A 15,560-nucleotide genomic window follows, 5' to 3' on the forward strand; every position below is an offset into this window, starting at 1 on the left:
ATGCTTACAAAAATGGAACATTAGTCAAAAATACATACAAACATATGTTTATTAGGAGAATTTTGCATTAAAATGCTGAAGGATGAGAATTTAAAGAAAACTCAATTTCAAATTGCTTCAAAAATGTGGAGAACTGAATTTAAGACTGGAAAAATAAGCAACGGAGAGAACAGAAGCTGACAGATCTTTCCATCTTTAATGCTGAACTTGCACTGGAGAGACTTGGGATCAATTTAGGACTAACAAATTCTCCATGGTTTTATATCAGATTGAGTTTGGTCAAAGCAAGCTACATTCTAAACAAAAACATTCAGGAGCATGATGCGGTCTAGATGCCTCCTGCCAACTCTGCAAACCACACAAGTCCTTGAACTCTGCCTCACCACCTCCCCTTCTTATTTATCAAGTAGCAATAGAAAAGTCTCACTTAAAATTTATTTGACAGGTCACCTCCCTCTCTGGCACTTTGTACGGAGGTATTACCAATATAAGATGAATGCCACATTTGCAGTAGCCCTAAATTAACAACTGTTATCCAAAGCGCAGTGCAAACAAATAATAATTCACTGAGTACTTCTGTGCAGACTCTGTTGAGACAAAACAGAACAGTGGCTTTCACAACAGAGGCTGATTATTCCTCCCCTCCCAATCTTATAATAGAGTTCTAAGCATTAGCTGAATAATTCTTGCAACTAACACCTTAATTAGTGTATTTGAATTTAAAGGATTTCATAGAATCATAGAATCATAGAGTTGGAAGAGACCACAAGGGCCATCGAGTCCAACCCCCTGCCAAGCAGGAAACACCATCAGAGCACTCCTGGCATATGGTTGTCAAGCCTCTGCTTAAAGACCTCCAAAGAAGGAGACTCCACCACACTCCTTGGCAGCAAATTCCACTGTCGAACAGCTCTTACTGTCAGGAAGTTCTTCCTAATGTTTAGGTGGAATCTTCTTTCTTGTAGTTTGGAACCATTGCTTTTACTTTACAGTGGCTTTGCTTCCCATGTAGATAACTGTACACTAGATGTTAATTAGTTGATTTCACTGGCACTTAAGCAAAGGTCACCTCTAAATATCTTTTTTTTTAAGTATTGATCTTGATTTTCTTGCACAAAGCTTATGCAGAGATTATAATGTTTACTGAACATTTGTTCCAACTTGTTTGTGGCCAGTTACACAACAATGAAAATTAGTTTGCATTTATTCTGATTTGTTTGTTGGGTGTTGGTCTTCCTGGTATTAATTTGTTTGTCACACACTTTTCAATGCATTTCCTCATCACCTTCCAAACTGCAAAATGCCAGGTTCTTCTTTAAAGTGAATCTGTTGCACTAGGGTGACAGAATTGTTTAGCCCACTGTAACAATGCAAAACTAAAGTTCCAGTATGCACTTGAATCCTTCCTGCAAAACAGTCTAGAAGCACCCAAAAGTGTACTTTGAAGTATTTGTTCAAAAGAAATGTGTTCAGGAATTAGGGCCCCACCAGTTACCGTATTTTTCGCCCTATAGGACGCACTTTTTCACCTCCAAAAATGAAGGGGAAATGTGTGTGCGTCCTATGGGGCGAATACAGGCTTTCGCTGAAGCCTGGAGAGCGAGAGGGGTTGGTGCGCACCGACCCCTCTCGCTCTCCAGGCTTCAGGAAGCTCTGTGCAACCCTAGGGAGCCTGGCGTGAAGCTGTGCCGGGCTCCCGAGGGTTGCGCAGAGCTGCCTACACTCCCGGGCTTGGCGCAGCTCCGCGCAACCCTAGGGAGCCCGGCGTGAAGTCGCGCTGGGCTCCCAAAGGTTGCGCAGAGCTGCCTACATTCCGAAGCCTGGGGCGTGCTGAAGAGCTCTCCGCAAGCCTGGGGAGACTGGCGCGGCTCCCTAGGCTTGCGGATAGCAGGCTGTTCTGGGGGCTGGGGTCGGGGGAAGCTCGGGCTTCCCCCGCGCTAGCCCTGTGCCTGGGGGGGGGAATAATTTTGTTTCTTTATTCCCCCCCCCCAAAAAAAAAACTAGATGCGTCCTATGGAGCGAAAAATATGGTATGTAAGCGCACAAGCCTTTTATGCTGCAAAACCATATTGCATTGGGAAGAATACACAGGTGGCTTGGTGTTTGATTATTTTTTCCCTGTTCTAACAGGCTGTTTGTCAGTTCACATCTTCTGGAGTCTGGGAATGTGTGTGTTCGAAGGGCTATGAGGGAGACGGCAGCATATGCTATGGAAATGCAGCGGAGGTGCGTAGGAATCTAAAACTTGCCTAAATGATTATGACCAATATCTCAGCTTCTACATTGCAAATGCCACCATGTAACAGAGGCACCTGGCAAAAATACCCCTTCTTAGAGGAAGTTTATACTCACTGTTTTGATGCTTTATTTGCCAGGAAACAGTATTATGTCAATTAAGAGCAAGGTGATAATATTAAATAAAATTGCCTTTATCATACCTAAAGTACATGCAATACATCCTAAAAATGAATACAACCAGCACCACAATAGGTATAGCTATTTTCAATAACTACCATGTTAACTCACACATACATAAAATCTGGGGGAAGAACTGCAAAAGCAAATTTACAGTACCAATAGGGTTCCAACTACCATCACAATATGTTTGTATACATGAAACGAGGGTATGGCTCAGGTTAATTCACAGCAACTATTAACTTATAGAAAAGCATATTGCAGATGAAGCATTGTCAATATACCAGCTGTCATCTTACATCTTCATGCAAATGAGATGCAAAATATTCCATTGTTGCAAAACAGGAGATGCCAGGGACTTCAAACTGAGACCATGTGCTTGGAAAGCATGGGCTCATCCACTAAACTGTGGGCCATCTGTATATGTCATTTATCTTTCTTTCTCTCTCTGCTCAGGAATTGTCTTCTCTGTCGGAAGCAGCTGGATTTAATGAGTGGGTTGGTGTGAGTACCTCTTCTAAAAATATATCGAAAGACGTGACCAGAGCAATTCCTGTGGAGGGGGTGGGCGGGGAGAGAATCTGTGGCGCAGCTGCTGCCACTTCCTATACCCTACTGGCATGAGATGCAGCCAGGACCATAGCTGTCAACTTTTCCCTTTTCTTGTGAGGAATCCTATTTGGAATAAGGGAATTTCCCTTTTAAAAAGGGAAACGTTGTCAGCTATGGTCAGGACAGGAGGGGGTCGCTTTATCCCCCCTCCCACGGACAAACATTATTTTCCCCATTTGGCCCCTATTAACACCACTGGGGGGACGCAGGTGGCGCTGTGGGTTAAACCACGGAGCCTAGGACTCGCCGATCAGAAGGTCAGTGGTTCGAATCCCTGCGACGGGGTGAGCTCCCGTTGCTCAGTCCCTGCTCCTGCCAACCTAGCAGTTTGAAAGCACGTCAAAGTGCAAGTAGATAAATAGGTACCACTCCGGCGGGAAGGTAAACAGCATTTCCGTGCACTGCTCTGGTTTGCCAGAAGTGGCTTAGTCATGCTGGTCACATGACCCGGAAGCTGTACGCCGGCTCCCTCAGCCAATAAAGCGAGATGAGCGCCGCAACCCCAGAGTCGGTCACAACTGGACCTAATGGTCAGGGGTCCCTTTTCCTTTACCTTTAACACCAGTGGGAGGGAAGTTAACTATGCCAGCTGTACCTGTGGAGGTGACCCTCTCCAGCATTTTGGTGAGGTTCCTGGGTGTATTAGCGCTAGTTTCCTTGGTGTTAGGTACCACCTGTAGGTGAGTTTCAGTGTGAGTTCTTTTCTTTTAGTTGTTATGGATTTAAAGGGGGGTTTAGACCACATTCTGGTCCATTGAGTGGGGTTAATCTCATAGCCTATGTCATTCTCCCATTGTTTTTTGATTGCGTCTAGGGGATTTGCGGGATTTTGGAGTAGTATGTGGTGGGAGTGTCCCAAAATCCAACTATTCTGGACAACAGCCATACAAGAAATATGTAAAATAACTAAGCAAGTATTAGACTTCACCCCAGAATTGGCCCTACTAAACATCTTCCAAGACAACAATGCCCATTGACACCACAAAGAACTCATAACCCACCTACTTTCAGCAGCCAGAAACACCATAACCAGACACTGGAGAGACCTGTCAGGAGTAAGCATGGACCAATGGTACCAAATAGTATGGGAAACAGCCCTACTAGAAAAATTAACTAATAAACTGAAACTGACACGGGGACAAACAGAAGAAGACACCTTCACCCCGGTATGGCTCCCCTTTATCACATACACAGCCCAACAGGACAATGACAATAATCCACCAACAGCATACAAATCAATATGGCTAACCTGATCCAAAACACCCACCCACCTCACTCACACACGAAAACAAAGATCACCACAGCCAATCACAAACAAACAATCACATCCTAGGCCAACCCCAACCTCTCTCACCACCAAAGGAACACAAGTGAACAACGCAAGCACGCTGACACCAAACTACATACATTAAACATAATAGAAACACCGCTACCCGACCCCACCCCCATCCATCTCCCCTCCCTCCACCCCGCCTTTCTTTTTTTTTTTTTCTTCTCCCCCTAATGCCTCAACAAATGAAATGGATTTGTAAAAATGTTACATGGGGGGGGGGGAAATACGAGGCATTACACTTACACTGTAAAACAAGAAAACCCTTAATAAAATATTTTTAAAAAAAAAAAAAAAAACTATGCCAGCTGTAGGGCCATGTCAGGGAAACAAGGACACTTTGCATCTTAGAGATACAAATGTTGTCCTCCCATTACGCGTAGTACATCTGCATCAGCAGAGCTTTCCTCAGTCCTGTCCCACTGACGGGACAGCAATTATGCACATTTCAAAGACCCCCTGACCCAGCCTCTGGTTTGCAACGGTGTTTGTTTGCTCATGAACAAAGGAAGAGCCTTATGGATCAGGCCAAAAGCCCATCTAGTTCAGCATCCTGTTCTCAGGGTGTCCAAGCAGATGCCTATGGGAAGCCTGAAATCAGGACCGGAGCACAACATCCCCCTCCCCACTTGTGGTTTCTAGCTGCTGGCTTTCAGAGGCCTACTGCCTCAGACAGTGGAGGTAGATCATTGCCACAATGGCTAGCCTAGTAGCAACTAATAGCCTTATTTTCCATGAATCTTGTTTAATCCTCTTTAGAAGCCATCCAAGTTGGTGGCCATCACTACTTTTTGTGGGAGTGAAGGAGCTCTTCCTTTTGCCCGTCCTTTTGATTCTTCCAACATTCAGCTTAACTGGATGTCTATGAGTTCTAGTATCATAAGAGAGGGAGAAAAATGTATTTCTGCTTTCTCCACACACCATGCATAATTTTATACACCTCGATCACGTCCCTTCTTACCTTTTTCAAAATTAAAACAACAAAAATAACATTCCTCAAAGGGAATTTACTCTATCCCCACAGATGATTTTGCTTGCCCTTTTCTGAACCTGATAACTAGACTCCTTTTCAGAAGATGAAGTCCTTCCACTGTTGGCAACAGCCAAAAACTGATGATGGTCTATAGAAGAGCTTACAATATTAACAAATTAATGGCAATGTGTTCTGTCTTGTGATTTAGGCAGCTGCAGTGAAGACATTACTGGCAGATGCAGCAAATCTAACCCTCCTTGTGCCTTCTCAGCAAGCAATTCAAAACATGGACCAAGAGGAGAGAAATTTCTGGATGTCAAAAAAAAACATCCAAACTCTAATAAAGTATGTCAAACATTTTTTCACCCTTGACATTCCATTTAAATGCTTTTATAAAGTACTTTATCCTTTACCGGAATTGTCTTCTTAATTACTGTGATAGCCTTCTGTACCAAGGGGCATGATCAGAGCCGAGGTTTACACATTAAGAGCTAGTGCTAAAAAAATTTAACTCACTTAAGAAAACTAGCCAAAATACCCACAACCCCTTCTGTACCAGTCTTCCAGCCCCTAATACTTGTCCTACATCCTGTGATTTTTTGTGGCTGGGGCAGGGGCCTCCTTCATCCCATGAGTTTTCACTGGTGTCTTGATTTGAATCCAGGACACAACTCCTTCTACATGCATAATGACAATGCAACTGCCATATATCCACTGGTTATGCAATAGCTGCTCCATCTACTCCACAATCAGAGAAGTGATTCTGGTTTCCAATGCTGAAATAAACACAACAGCTATCTTCTTCACAACTATGAAAGTTGAAGGAGTATTGTTCAGCTTTACATGTTAGCCACCTGACTGAAAAGCAATCTGTATATTGACAGCAATGGCAAGGAAGCCACTCACCTGCATTGTTTACACCAGGGATGGGGCCCTGCTGATGCAGTTGGACTCCATTTCCCATCAGCCCCAGCCAATGTAGCCAATAGAATTACTGAACTCCCAACGGCATGTGGAGGACCAGCAGATTCTCCATCACTCAGGTGGCATGGAGGAAGATTAGGAACTATGCAATTGGTCCCTCCCAAATAGTTCCAGGAAACAAATTGCCAGCAGCTGTGTAGGAAAGGGAAGCACCTCCTAACCTATTAACATATTAACTGCTCCTTGCTCAAATGGTGTTTGAAAGAGAATTGGGTTTCTGTTGTAAGAAAATCTGAGCAGCCATAACTTTCACGTCATTTGAACCTAACTTGCATTTCTGTTAGGCACCATGTATTACGGGGAGCATACACAGTTTCTGACCTCCAAACCTTGTCGTCATCCAATGGGCTGGCAACATCTCTACTTGGAAACTTCCTGGCTTTGTCCAAAGAAAGTGGAGTAAGTTCACCTGTACTCTCACTCACAGGCTGTTCTTATGTGTGCCAAGAGAAATGTGCTAATCAGATATCATCTTGTGTTTGAATATGCCCCTGTTTTGAGCAAGGGAGTAAGAACTCGCTAGTATGGGCCTCAGACACTATGAGTGTAATTTTTATCCAGTAGTAGGTATGGAAGGGGCTGTCAGTTCCTGTTCCCTGTTTCTCATTTTTCCAATCTGAATTTCAGTTCTCCACATTTCTGCAGCAACCTGCTTTTTTTAAAAAAAGAAAAAAGAATCTTCATTGAAGAATTTCAATGTGATTTCCCCCCAATAAACACATTTTTGTATGTAATTCTGACTAGTCACACGTTTTTGTAGGCAATTTCTCCTAGTAGAATGCATTCCTGCACGGTATTTTCACTATGTGTATTCATCTGAATGCACACTTTCCCCTAATATGTGAATGTTTGTAAACACTGATTGGAGAACTACATCACAAAAATTGGAGACATGTGAATTTCAAATGTGTTTCAGCTGTCATATTGTTTTGGAAAATGCTTGGCAAAGGCTCTGGGGGTGGGGGGTGGGGCGTAAATCAGGGGAGTCTTCCAAGAGCCACACAGAGAGACCTGGAAGGCTGCATTTGGCTTTTGGGCCTGAGAGATCACAGGTCCTAAGCCAGCTGTGATTTGAAACCTGGTAGCTTTATTTACATAAATGGTTTACCCCCCACCCTTGCTTTCCAGAATTTTTCTGTTGATGGAGCCAACATCGTAGCAGGTGATATTGCAGCAACAAATGGGATTATACATGTAATTGATAAGGTATTTGCTTCCTTATTATTAATAGTTAGGAAACTGAGGTAAAAAAAATACTAAATGTTTGAAATATTGAGTTGGTGTTTTTCTCCCTCCCTCCCTCCCTCCCTCCCTCTAGATTGGCCACTTAACATCACGTAAAACGGAAAAAAATACAGTTTCTCAAAATTATTTTCTTTTTATATTGTTGATATTGTTTTAAAAGCTTTGCGCTACTGTGCCTTGTGTTTTTGTTTGCAGGTTCTGACACCCCTTCGGGGAGTCAGTGGCACATTGCCTAAACTGCTTGCCCGCTTAGAACAGATGCCAGATTACTCCATTTTCAGGGGTTACGTTATTGTAAGTCTTCATGCCTTTTTGAGAAGTGCCATGCATTATTGCATGTATCCATGCTTTTATTTGAACTGCCATGCAGATAATAGGTAACAGTCCATTTTTAAAAAAACAACGCATTTCTCTCTTTACAACAGCAATATAATCTGGCAAGTGAAATAGAAGCTGCTACCACTTATACCATTTTTGCCCCAAGCAACAGTGCCATTGAAACCTACCTCAAGAACAAACAGTTAACCTCCCTGGTATGTATTGGTTTCCAAACTTTTTATCAGGGCATATTTGCAACCGTTTCTCTTGCTGCGTGGTTGGTGCTTTAAGAAAAAACTAAAAATGCAAAAAGGCTGCTCACTTACAGGAAGTGCTATGGTGTAATATACAACATTCTTCTATGTCAGGCATCCCCAAACTCGGCCCTCCCGATATTTTTGGGACTACAACTCCCATCATCCCTAGCTAACAGGACAAGTGGTCAGGGATGATGGGAATTGTAGTCCCAAAACATTTACGGGCTGAGTTTGGGGATGCCTGTTCTACGTGAACCTTTGCTGATTCTTCTACACTTTTAGCTCTGCATAGCAGGGGCTGTGAGCAGAGCCTGTCTTATGCCATTATTATTATTATTATTTATTATCCATTGTGTGCACACTCATTCCCCTAGTGCAGATGGTCAAATGGGGTTTGTAGGTTTAAAAAGCAGAATGAAACCCTACAAATTTAATTTACCATACAGTGATGGGATACACGTTCATACCATGTGAAATGATACCTGTTTCATGCCACTGTCAATAATTTAAATAATAATAGTAATTTTTTATTTATACCCCGCCCATCTGGCTGGGTTTCCCTAGCTACTCTGGGCAGCTTACGACATATCTTAAAACATCAAGCATTAATAACCTTCCAATACAGGGCTGACTTCAGATGTCTTCTAAAAGTCAGATAGTTGTTTATTTCCTTGACATCTAAAGGGAGGGCATTCCAAAGGGAGAGTGCAACTACCAAAAAGGCCCTCTGCCTGGTTCCCTGTAACTTTGCTTCCCTCAGTGAGGGAACCAGCAGAAAAGTCTCGAAGGAGGACCTCAATGTCCAGGCTGAATGATGGGGGTGGAGATACTTCTTCAGGTATACAGGACGGGGCCGTTTAGGGCTTTAAAGGTCAGCACCAACACTTTGAATTGTGCTCGTAAACATACTGGGAGCCAGAGAAGATCCTTTAGGACCAGTGTTATATGTCCCGGCAGCCACTCTCTAAAACATATATTGTCTGGCTCCAGCCTACAGCTAATTGATAATAAAATCCTTTGTCTACTGGTTGCTGCTGGCATCTGTTTTTGTCACAGAAAGCTTGGAAGTCCACACCTTGCTCAAGTATGTAACATAAATTATAAATTTAAACTGCAGGATGAAAACCAGATCCGATACCATGTTATTTTAGAGGAGAAGCTGCTGAAGAATGATATGCATAATGGGATGTTCAAGGAAACCATGCTTGGATTGTCCTTTAGAGTGGGATTCATCATTCATGATGGCCAGGTACCTTGTTGATAATTATGTTGGCTTTTGGAACTGCCTGCTTATCTGAATACCTCATCCGGAAAAAGATTTACATCTGGGTAACTGAATGTAGGGAAAGCTTCATTGCTTTCAATGATCTGGATCATAAGTTTACATTAGTGAGGCTTACTCATTGGTATAATGGGACTGTATTTACATCCCTAGCTAATGAGGCCATTCACCATATGTAAACATTACTCATATGCATTAAGTGCTGAGCTAAGAACTTGAGTTAAAGTTCAGAAATTGGGATTAAGAGCAAATGAATCAACATTAACTTCTGGCATTGACTAGCAACTGTTTTAAGGTCCCTGTTGTTGCAATTATGAAGCTGCATTTCCCAAACTTGGGTCTCCAGCTGTTTGGGGGCTACAGTTCCCATCATGCCCAACTACTGGTCCTGCTGGTTAGAGGAGACCCAAGTTTGGGAAACTCTGGTAGATAAATGCCTTCTTAAAGTGAAAAGAACACTTTATTATGTTTATTCAAGCTACTTACAATTTTCCTTTGCTTTATTCAGTTGTACAAATCAGAATTGGCCATTTAGGCTGCAATTCTATATAAACTTACTGGGGAACGCAATTGGGGTTACTTCTGAGTAGGCAGTTATAGGATTGCATTGCTTAGTTTTGAGAAAGAAATAATGGGAAAGGAGCAATGGTAAGAGTGAAATCAATAGCAGCAAGTGTGTTCAGCTGCTGTCACTCACCTGTCCTTTAATCAGTCACATCGCTGCCACTTTCCAGGAGGTAAGTTCCCCCTCACTGTATTTCCCAGTGAGCAGCAGCAGCAGCAGCGACGTAACCAACTGGAGGTCAGGAGACCAGTGGCACCCCAATCTGGCATCTGCTGCTGAGTAGTATGGATAGTCCAAACAGTTGCACACCCACAGCCAGCCAGTGCAGATTGATGTACAGTGATATGCACACAACTAGAGTCATATGTTTATAGATAACAGAGTTGGAAGGTCTTTGGGAAATAAGATGAATTGGGTTCATAGGAAGCTGCCTTATACGAGTTAGACAATTGGTCCACCTAGCTCAGTATTTTCCACAGTGACTGGCAACGGCTCTCCAGATTTCAGACAAGGGTCTCTTCCAGCCCTATTTGGAGATGTTGCAGACTGGTCCTGGGGCCTTCTGCATGCTCTCACTGAGCTGCAGCCCTTAATGTGCAACGTGAGACCTTTTTCAACTGCATGCTTCAAATTCAATTCTTTCCTCTACAGTGCCTTTTATTACACTTACTGGAATAGCAAGATAATATTTGCTGTGTAAAAGTTAATGCAACAAATGATCCTTTAAGTAGGTCCGCCTGGTGTGTACTAAACTGATAACCTATTGTGTGCAGCTCTACATAAATGAGGCGCCCTTAAGTTACCCAAATGTTGCAACCGATAAAGGAATAATTCATGGACTGGAAAGGGTAATGGAAATCCAGAAGAACAGATGTGATAGCAACAATACTGTGATAGTACCTGTAAGTGCCTTTCTGTGTATATATTATGTGTGTCTGTGTACGTTATAAACGTTTATATACATTAGATGTGTTTTCATTTCTTTAAAGAAAAATAATTAATATATAGAACATATCTTTATTTAGTGAGTCCTCCAGGAAAATAAGTCTTCACTTTGAAGTTTGGTAGAATGCAGTATAGGGCAATACGGTCCATTAACATACATTGACTAATTTAACCCTACAATCTTTGATCTGATTTTATACAGCTTTAGTGATCTGACAAGTAGAAGTATCTATGGTACTATGTGAAGCTGGCTTTTGCTAAATCAGGCCATTGATCAATCCATCCCAGGGTTTGTCCAAAGATCTTCCCTACTTTCCCCCTATATTTCTACTGGATGTAGGAGATGCAAGCAAGGAAAGCAAACATAGATACTTGCTTTTACTAGTAGTTGTGGCTGTTGCAGCAGGGTTTGAACATAGAGGCTGCTTTCAACATAAACGCAAGATGGCATACAAAACACGTTTGCCCCCTTCAAGCTTGCAAGTTAAAAGTCAAGCTAGTATAGTTACTTGCAAGTAGTAGGGTCTCTAGTTTGCCATTTCAAACTACTTGCAAGTGAATCAATCAATGAGTCAATTTCATTGCAAATAAACTCCCAAGCTTGCAGCTCTTTGTTTAAATATATTTGCTGTGACATTTTTATTCCACCCTTTTTTGCAAAGTGCTCAGGGCAGCTTATATTACTCCTGCCTCCCTAGTTTATCCTCAGAACAGCCCTGTGAGGAATATTAGGTTTATAGGCAGTGCACAGGGTGAGTTTTATGGCCAATCAAGGATTGAAATGGCACATTCGGTCTCTCGATATCCTTCATTTTCCCTCTTCTGGTTTTTGCACAAATGGTCAATGGTTAGAGATGAATAAATTAAATGGTGTCAGGCTACCATTGTTAAAACATGCAACATGTAACTGTAGGGAACAATTGTGGGAGGCACTAATGAAATTGGGGGGAAATTGTCAGTGTGCACCCAAGGGTTCATTTGGAAAAAAATAGATGGTGCCAAACCTCTGCACACTTAAGGCATTTGTGACATGTGCAAAGGCCTGCACAAGTATATATCATGGTCCCTTCCTCTGAAAATATATGTTTGCTTTGTTTTCAAGGGAAAGTGTTTGTCGTGCTTGGCCGTACCTAGCTGTCCTATTGGAACTACACCACTGGTAAATATTTTAGAATTAAATTGCTATAAATAAGTAGTAAGGAACTTAAGGTCCTCCAGATGTTGGTGGATTACAATCAGCAGTGGATGACGGCACTTGCCTGACCTCCCATCACTGTTGCCACTACGGCTTCCCTAAAGAGAGATGAGTGGTGGTGAGATTAGCACAGCGCAAATGCAGTGGCAAAGCCAATCTGGCACTTGACCTTGCTGCCACCTCACCCCTCTCCCTCACTGTAAGCCACAATCAGTGACAGGACGTCAGCTGAGTGCCCCCACCCCACGAACTGTTACTGCCTACAACACTTGTGGCCTTGTTGATTTGTTCATGCTAGGACTAACAGGAATTTGGCAGCATATAGAGGGTACAGATTCCCTACCCCTGCTGTGCGTGTAGGGGGGGGGAGGGTCTACTCCTGAGTATGCCCAGTATAGTATGCCCAGGGGGTTGGACTCGATGGCCCTTGTGGTCTCTTCCAACTCTATGATTCTATGATTCTAGGATATAACCCATAGAAGACAACCCACCCCCTCCTGTGGCTGCAGAATCCATAGACATAATAAACAAACTTCATTGTGACCTCTGAATTTACAGGGGGAGCTGGATTTTCTCCGAAGTTTCTAAACTTTGTATATTTATTCAGTTCAAGAGAATAATTCATTTGTCAGTGCCTTATTGTGAGTCAGGTTATTTTGCCCATTTGTGCTAATTGACTGTTAATTTTGAATAGGATTTGGGCATGTTCAATTAGCGTTTTCCATTGAAAAATATTTCAGGGGATATTCATTAGCTGAATTTGATGCAATGTTTTAAGTGTAAAACTGTCCACTTCTTTTGTACAGAATTACAAGAAAGTGAGCTGCTTGTATCTCCATTCCGAAAGATTGTCCCTTCGCTACGGATGCCAGCCAAAATGCAGTAAAAGCACAATTGTGGGTATTCTTTACCATCCAAAGCATATCTGTCATACTATCATGACACTGATAGAATGTAAGGGGGTTGAGGTGTGGGAGAGAAACAGAACATTGAGAACTGACTGTCGTATCTGTAGGGAGAAATTGTTTTATTAAAGTGATTTCTTAGCAACATGGTCCTTTCAAAGAAGCTTGATATGAAAAACAAAAACCAAAGACAAAGTGCCACTGTGAAACCCTCCAAGGGTTGTTGAAAAAATAATATCCAACAATATCTGCAGGGCATCATATTGGCTGCTTGTGCCATAAAGCAACAACATCACCAATCCAATAATTAAAACCACATACAAATTAGACATCTTACAAATTTGAAAGTCACCAGAGCTGCAAAAAACAAACAAATATGTATCATAATCAAAGCTAGCCTGCACCATCAGATTAACAATAAGAATTCAGGTTGTTTGGCTGCCTAACCAAAGGGGGGAGAGTTGTTATGTCGTGCCTAAAAGAAAATAGAAAATGAACTAAACTTATCTCTTTGGGAAGGGAGTTCCATAGGCTAGGGGCCACCACTGAAAAGGCCCTGTCTCGTATTCCAACCTGTCTCGTATTACCCACTTGTGGGTCTGTGAGGAGGGCCTCTGTGGCTGATCTTAGACTGTAAAAGGTAAAGGTAAAGGTACCCCTGCCCGTATGGGCCAGTCTTGACAGACTCTGGGGTTGTGCGCCCATCTCACTTAAGAGGCCAGGGGCCAGCGCTGTCTGGAGACACTTCCGGGTCACGTGGCCAGCGTGACATCGCTGCTCTGGCCAGAGCCAGAGCCAGAGCCGCACACGGAAACGCCGTTTACCTTCCCGCTGGTAAGCGGTCCCTATTTATCTACTTGCACCCGGAGGTGCTTTCGAACTGCTAGGTTGGCAGGCGCTGGGACCGAGCAGCGGGAGCGCACCCCGCCGCAGGGATTCGAACCGCCGACCTTTCGATCGGCAAGCCCTAGGCGCTGAGGCTTTTAACCCACAGCGCCACCTGCGTCCTACTGTAGCACACAATAAATAAGGCAGCTCAAGAGTTCCTGCTTTAATTCATAGTCCTTTTATGGCACCTCTTCTCTTTTATTCTCTTATACGCAATTGCATTCGCCTTACCTTGTTTGTTCCTTTTTCAGACCAGGGAGTGTTGTGCGGGCTTCTATGGCCCTCAGTGCGAGCCTTGTCCAGGACTGACTGGAAACACTTGCTTTGGAAATGGGATTTGCTTAGATGGCCTCAATGGCAATGGTACTTGTGAGTGTGAAGCAGGATTCGAGGGAGTAGCCTGTGAAAAATGTATCAAGGGCAAATATGGCACCGGCTGTGATCAAGGTACTTCAGGTTTCAGACCACTGAGACAACTAGTTATGTTGCTTGGCTCTCTTTGACTTGGAATAGACACATTGAGGTCTGTTTTGTTGTTGTTCCAAGAACCATGTCACAAAATTCAAAAGTAGTATAAAATCTGAGTGATCATTACATTCCAAGCTGCATGTTAGCCTGGGAACTTCAGATCAGGTCACTTTGCATCAGAGTCCAGTGAAATGCAAAAAATGGGCCTGTGTAACTGGCCATAATGCAAACCTCTGTGGTTCTTCAAAGCTTACTGTGGCTTTGAAGAAAAGGGGCAGCCCTTGATCACACAAATCTTAATGTGGTACACTTGAGGTGCTATATTGGTACAGTAGTGTTTTCTGCTTTATGGGAAAGACTCTTGCATCTGCAAAATATAATATATGAGCCATGCTTTAAGTCAAATAAGCCTGTTTGAGTATGTTAAGCCAAGAAAGGAAGTCGGAATAACACGTTAAGGCAGACCTCCCTTCATAGTCCAGTTGTTGTTACTGCTGGGGCAGTCCTTACAACATCATCTCTCTGCACTTAGAGTGTCCTTGCATCCATGGGAAATGCAACGATGATATTAAAGGCGATGGCTCTTGCGAATGCGATGTTGGCTGGAGAGGTGTGAAATGCGATGAAGGTAAGTGTGATTGCTCTCCATCACTCTGAGCTACCATTTGAGGCTGCAGATTTAAAACTCAGAGCTCAAGGCAGTGAAGGCACCATCACTGAAGCTGCACAGGTTCACTTTTCTTTCAGACCAGCTGAATGTGACCCTGAAATTAGGCCTTCACTCTTTCTGGCCCCATTGTCTGCAGTTCCCTAACCCTAACCCTGACCCTGACCCTGACCCTGACCCTGACGCTTTATCTGCAAAAAAACTTTGCAAAAGCATTGCAGGAGATCTTGGGGTCCCTACCAGGCCCCGGTGGTGCAGGTGGTTCCGATAGATTGCGAACCACCCGAAAAAGTCTCCTGCTGCTGTTTTCTGCAGATGCAATGGAGGCGGCGAAGAGAACCCTCTTCGCCGTCGCCATTGCCACTTGGTAGGCTCGACGTTGAGCTCTAGCCCGTGTCCGGTCTGATTCAGAGTGAGTTTTCCGCCACCAGCGGAAAATTCCTTCCAAGACACTGTCTGCAAGTTTAGACCTTCAGCCCTCTCAGTGCTTTAGTCCTCTGGTTGAGTAGAT

At 43.3% G+C, this 15,560-nt stretch overlaps 1 protein-coding gene across 1 annotated transcript in view; it reads left to right on the plus strand.

Annotated features, from left to right (window-relative positions):
* Window positions 1-15,560, plus strand: part of STAB2 (stabilin 2) — an 84,167-nt gene that overhangs the window by 31,736 nt on the left and 36,871 nt on the right. Inside the window, exons 27-39 of the mRNA XM_079992095.1 lie at window positions 2,131-2,226; window positions 2,872-2,919; window positions 5,539-5,675; window positions 6,599-6,713; window positions 7,443-7,520; window positions 7,755-7,853; window positions 7,985-8,092; window positions 9,252-9,383; window positions 10,755-10,883; window positions 12,029-12,085; window positions 12,928-13,017; window positions 14,166-14,361; window positions 14,915-15,010. Coding sequence (XP_079848221.1) covers window positions 2,131-2,226; window positions 2,872-2,919; window positions 5,539-5,675; window positions 6,599-6,713; window positions 7,443-7,520; window positions 7,755-7,853; window positions 7,985-8,092; window positions 9,252-9,383; window positions 10,755-10,883; window positions 12,029-12,085; window positions 12,928-13,017; window positions 14,166-14,361; window positions 14,915-15,010 — 1,381 coding nt within the window. The remainder of the gene's footprint in view (window positions 1-2,130; window positions 2,227-2,871; window positions 2,920-5,538; window positions 5,676-6,598; window positions 6,714-7,442; window positions 7,521-7,754; window positions 7,854-7,984; window positions 8,093-9,251; window positions 9,384-10,754; window positions 10,884-12,028; window positions 12,086-12,927; window positions 13,018-14,165; window positions 14,362-14,914; window positions 15,011-15,560) is intronic.

The sequence above is a fragment of the Podarcis cretensis genome (assembly GCF_951804945.1).
Source record: "Podarcis cretensis genome assembly, chromosome: 10".
NCBI lineage: Eukaryota > Metazoa > Chordata > Lepidosauria > Squamata > Lacertidae > Podarcis > Podarcis cretensis.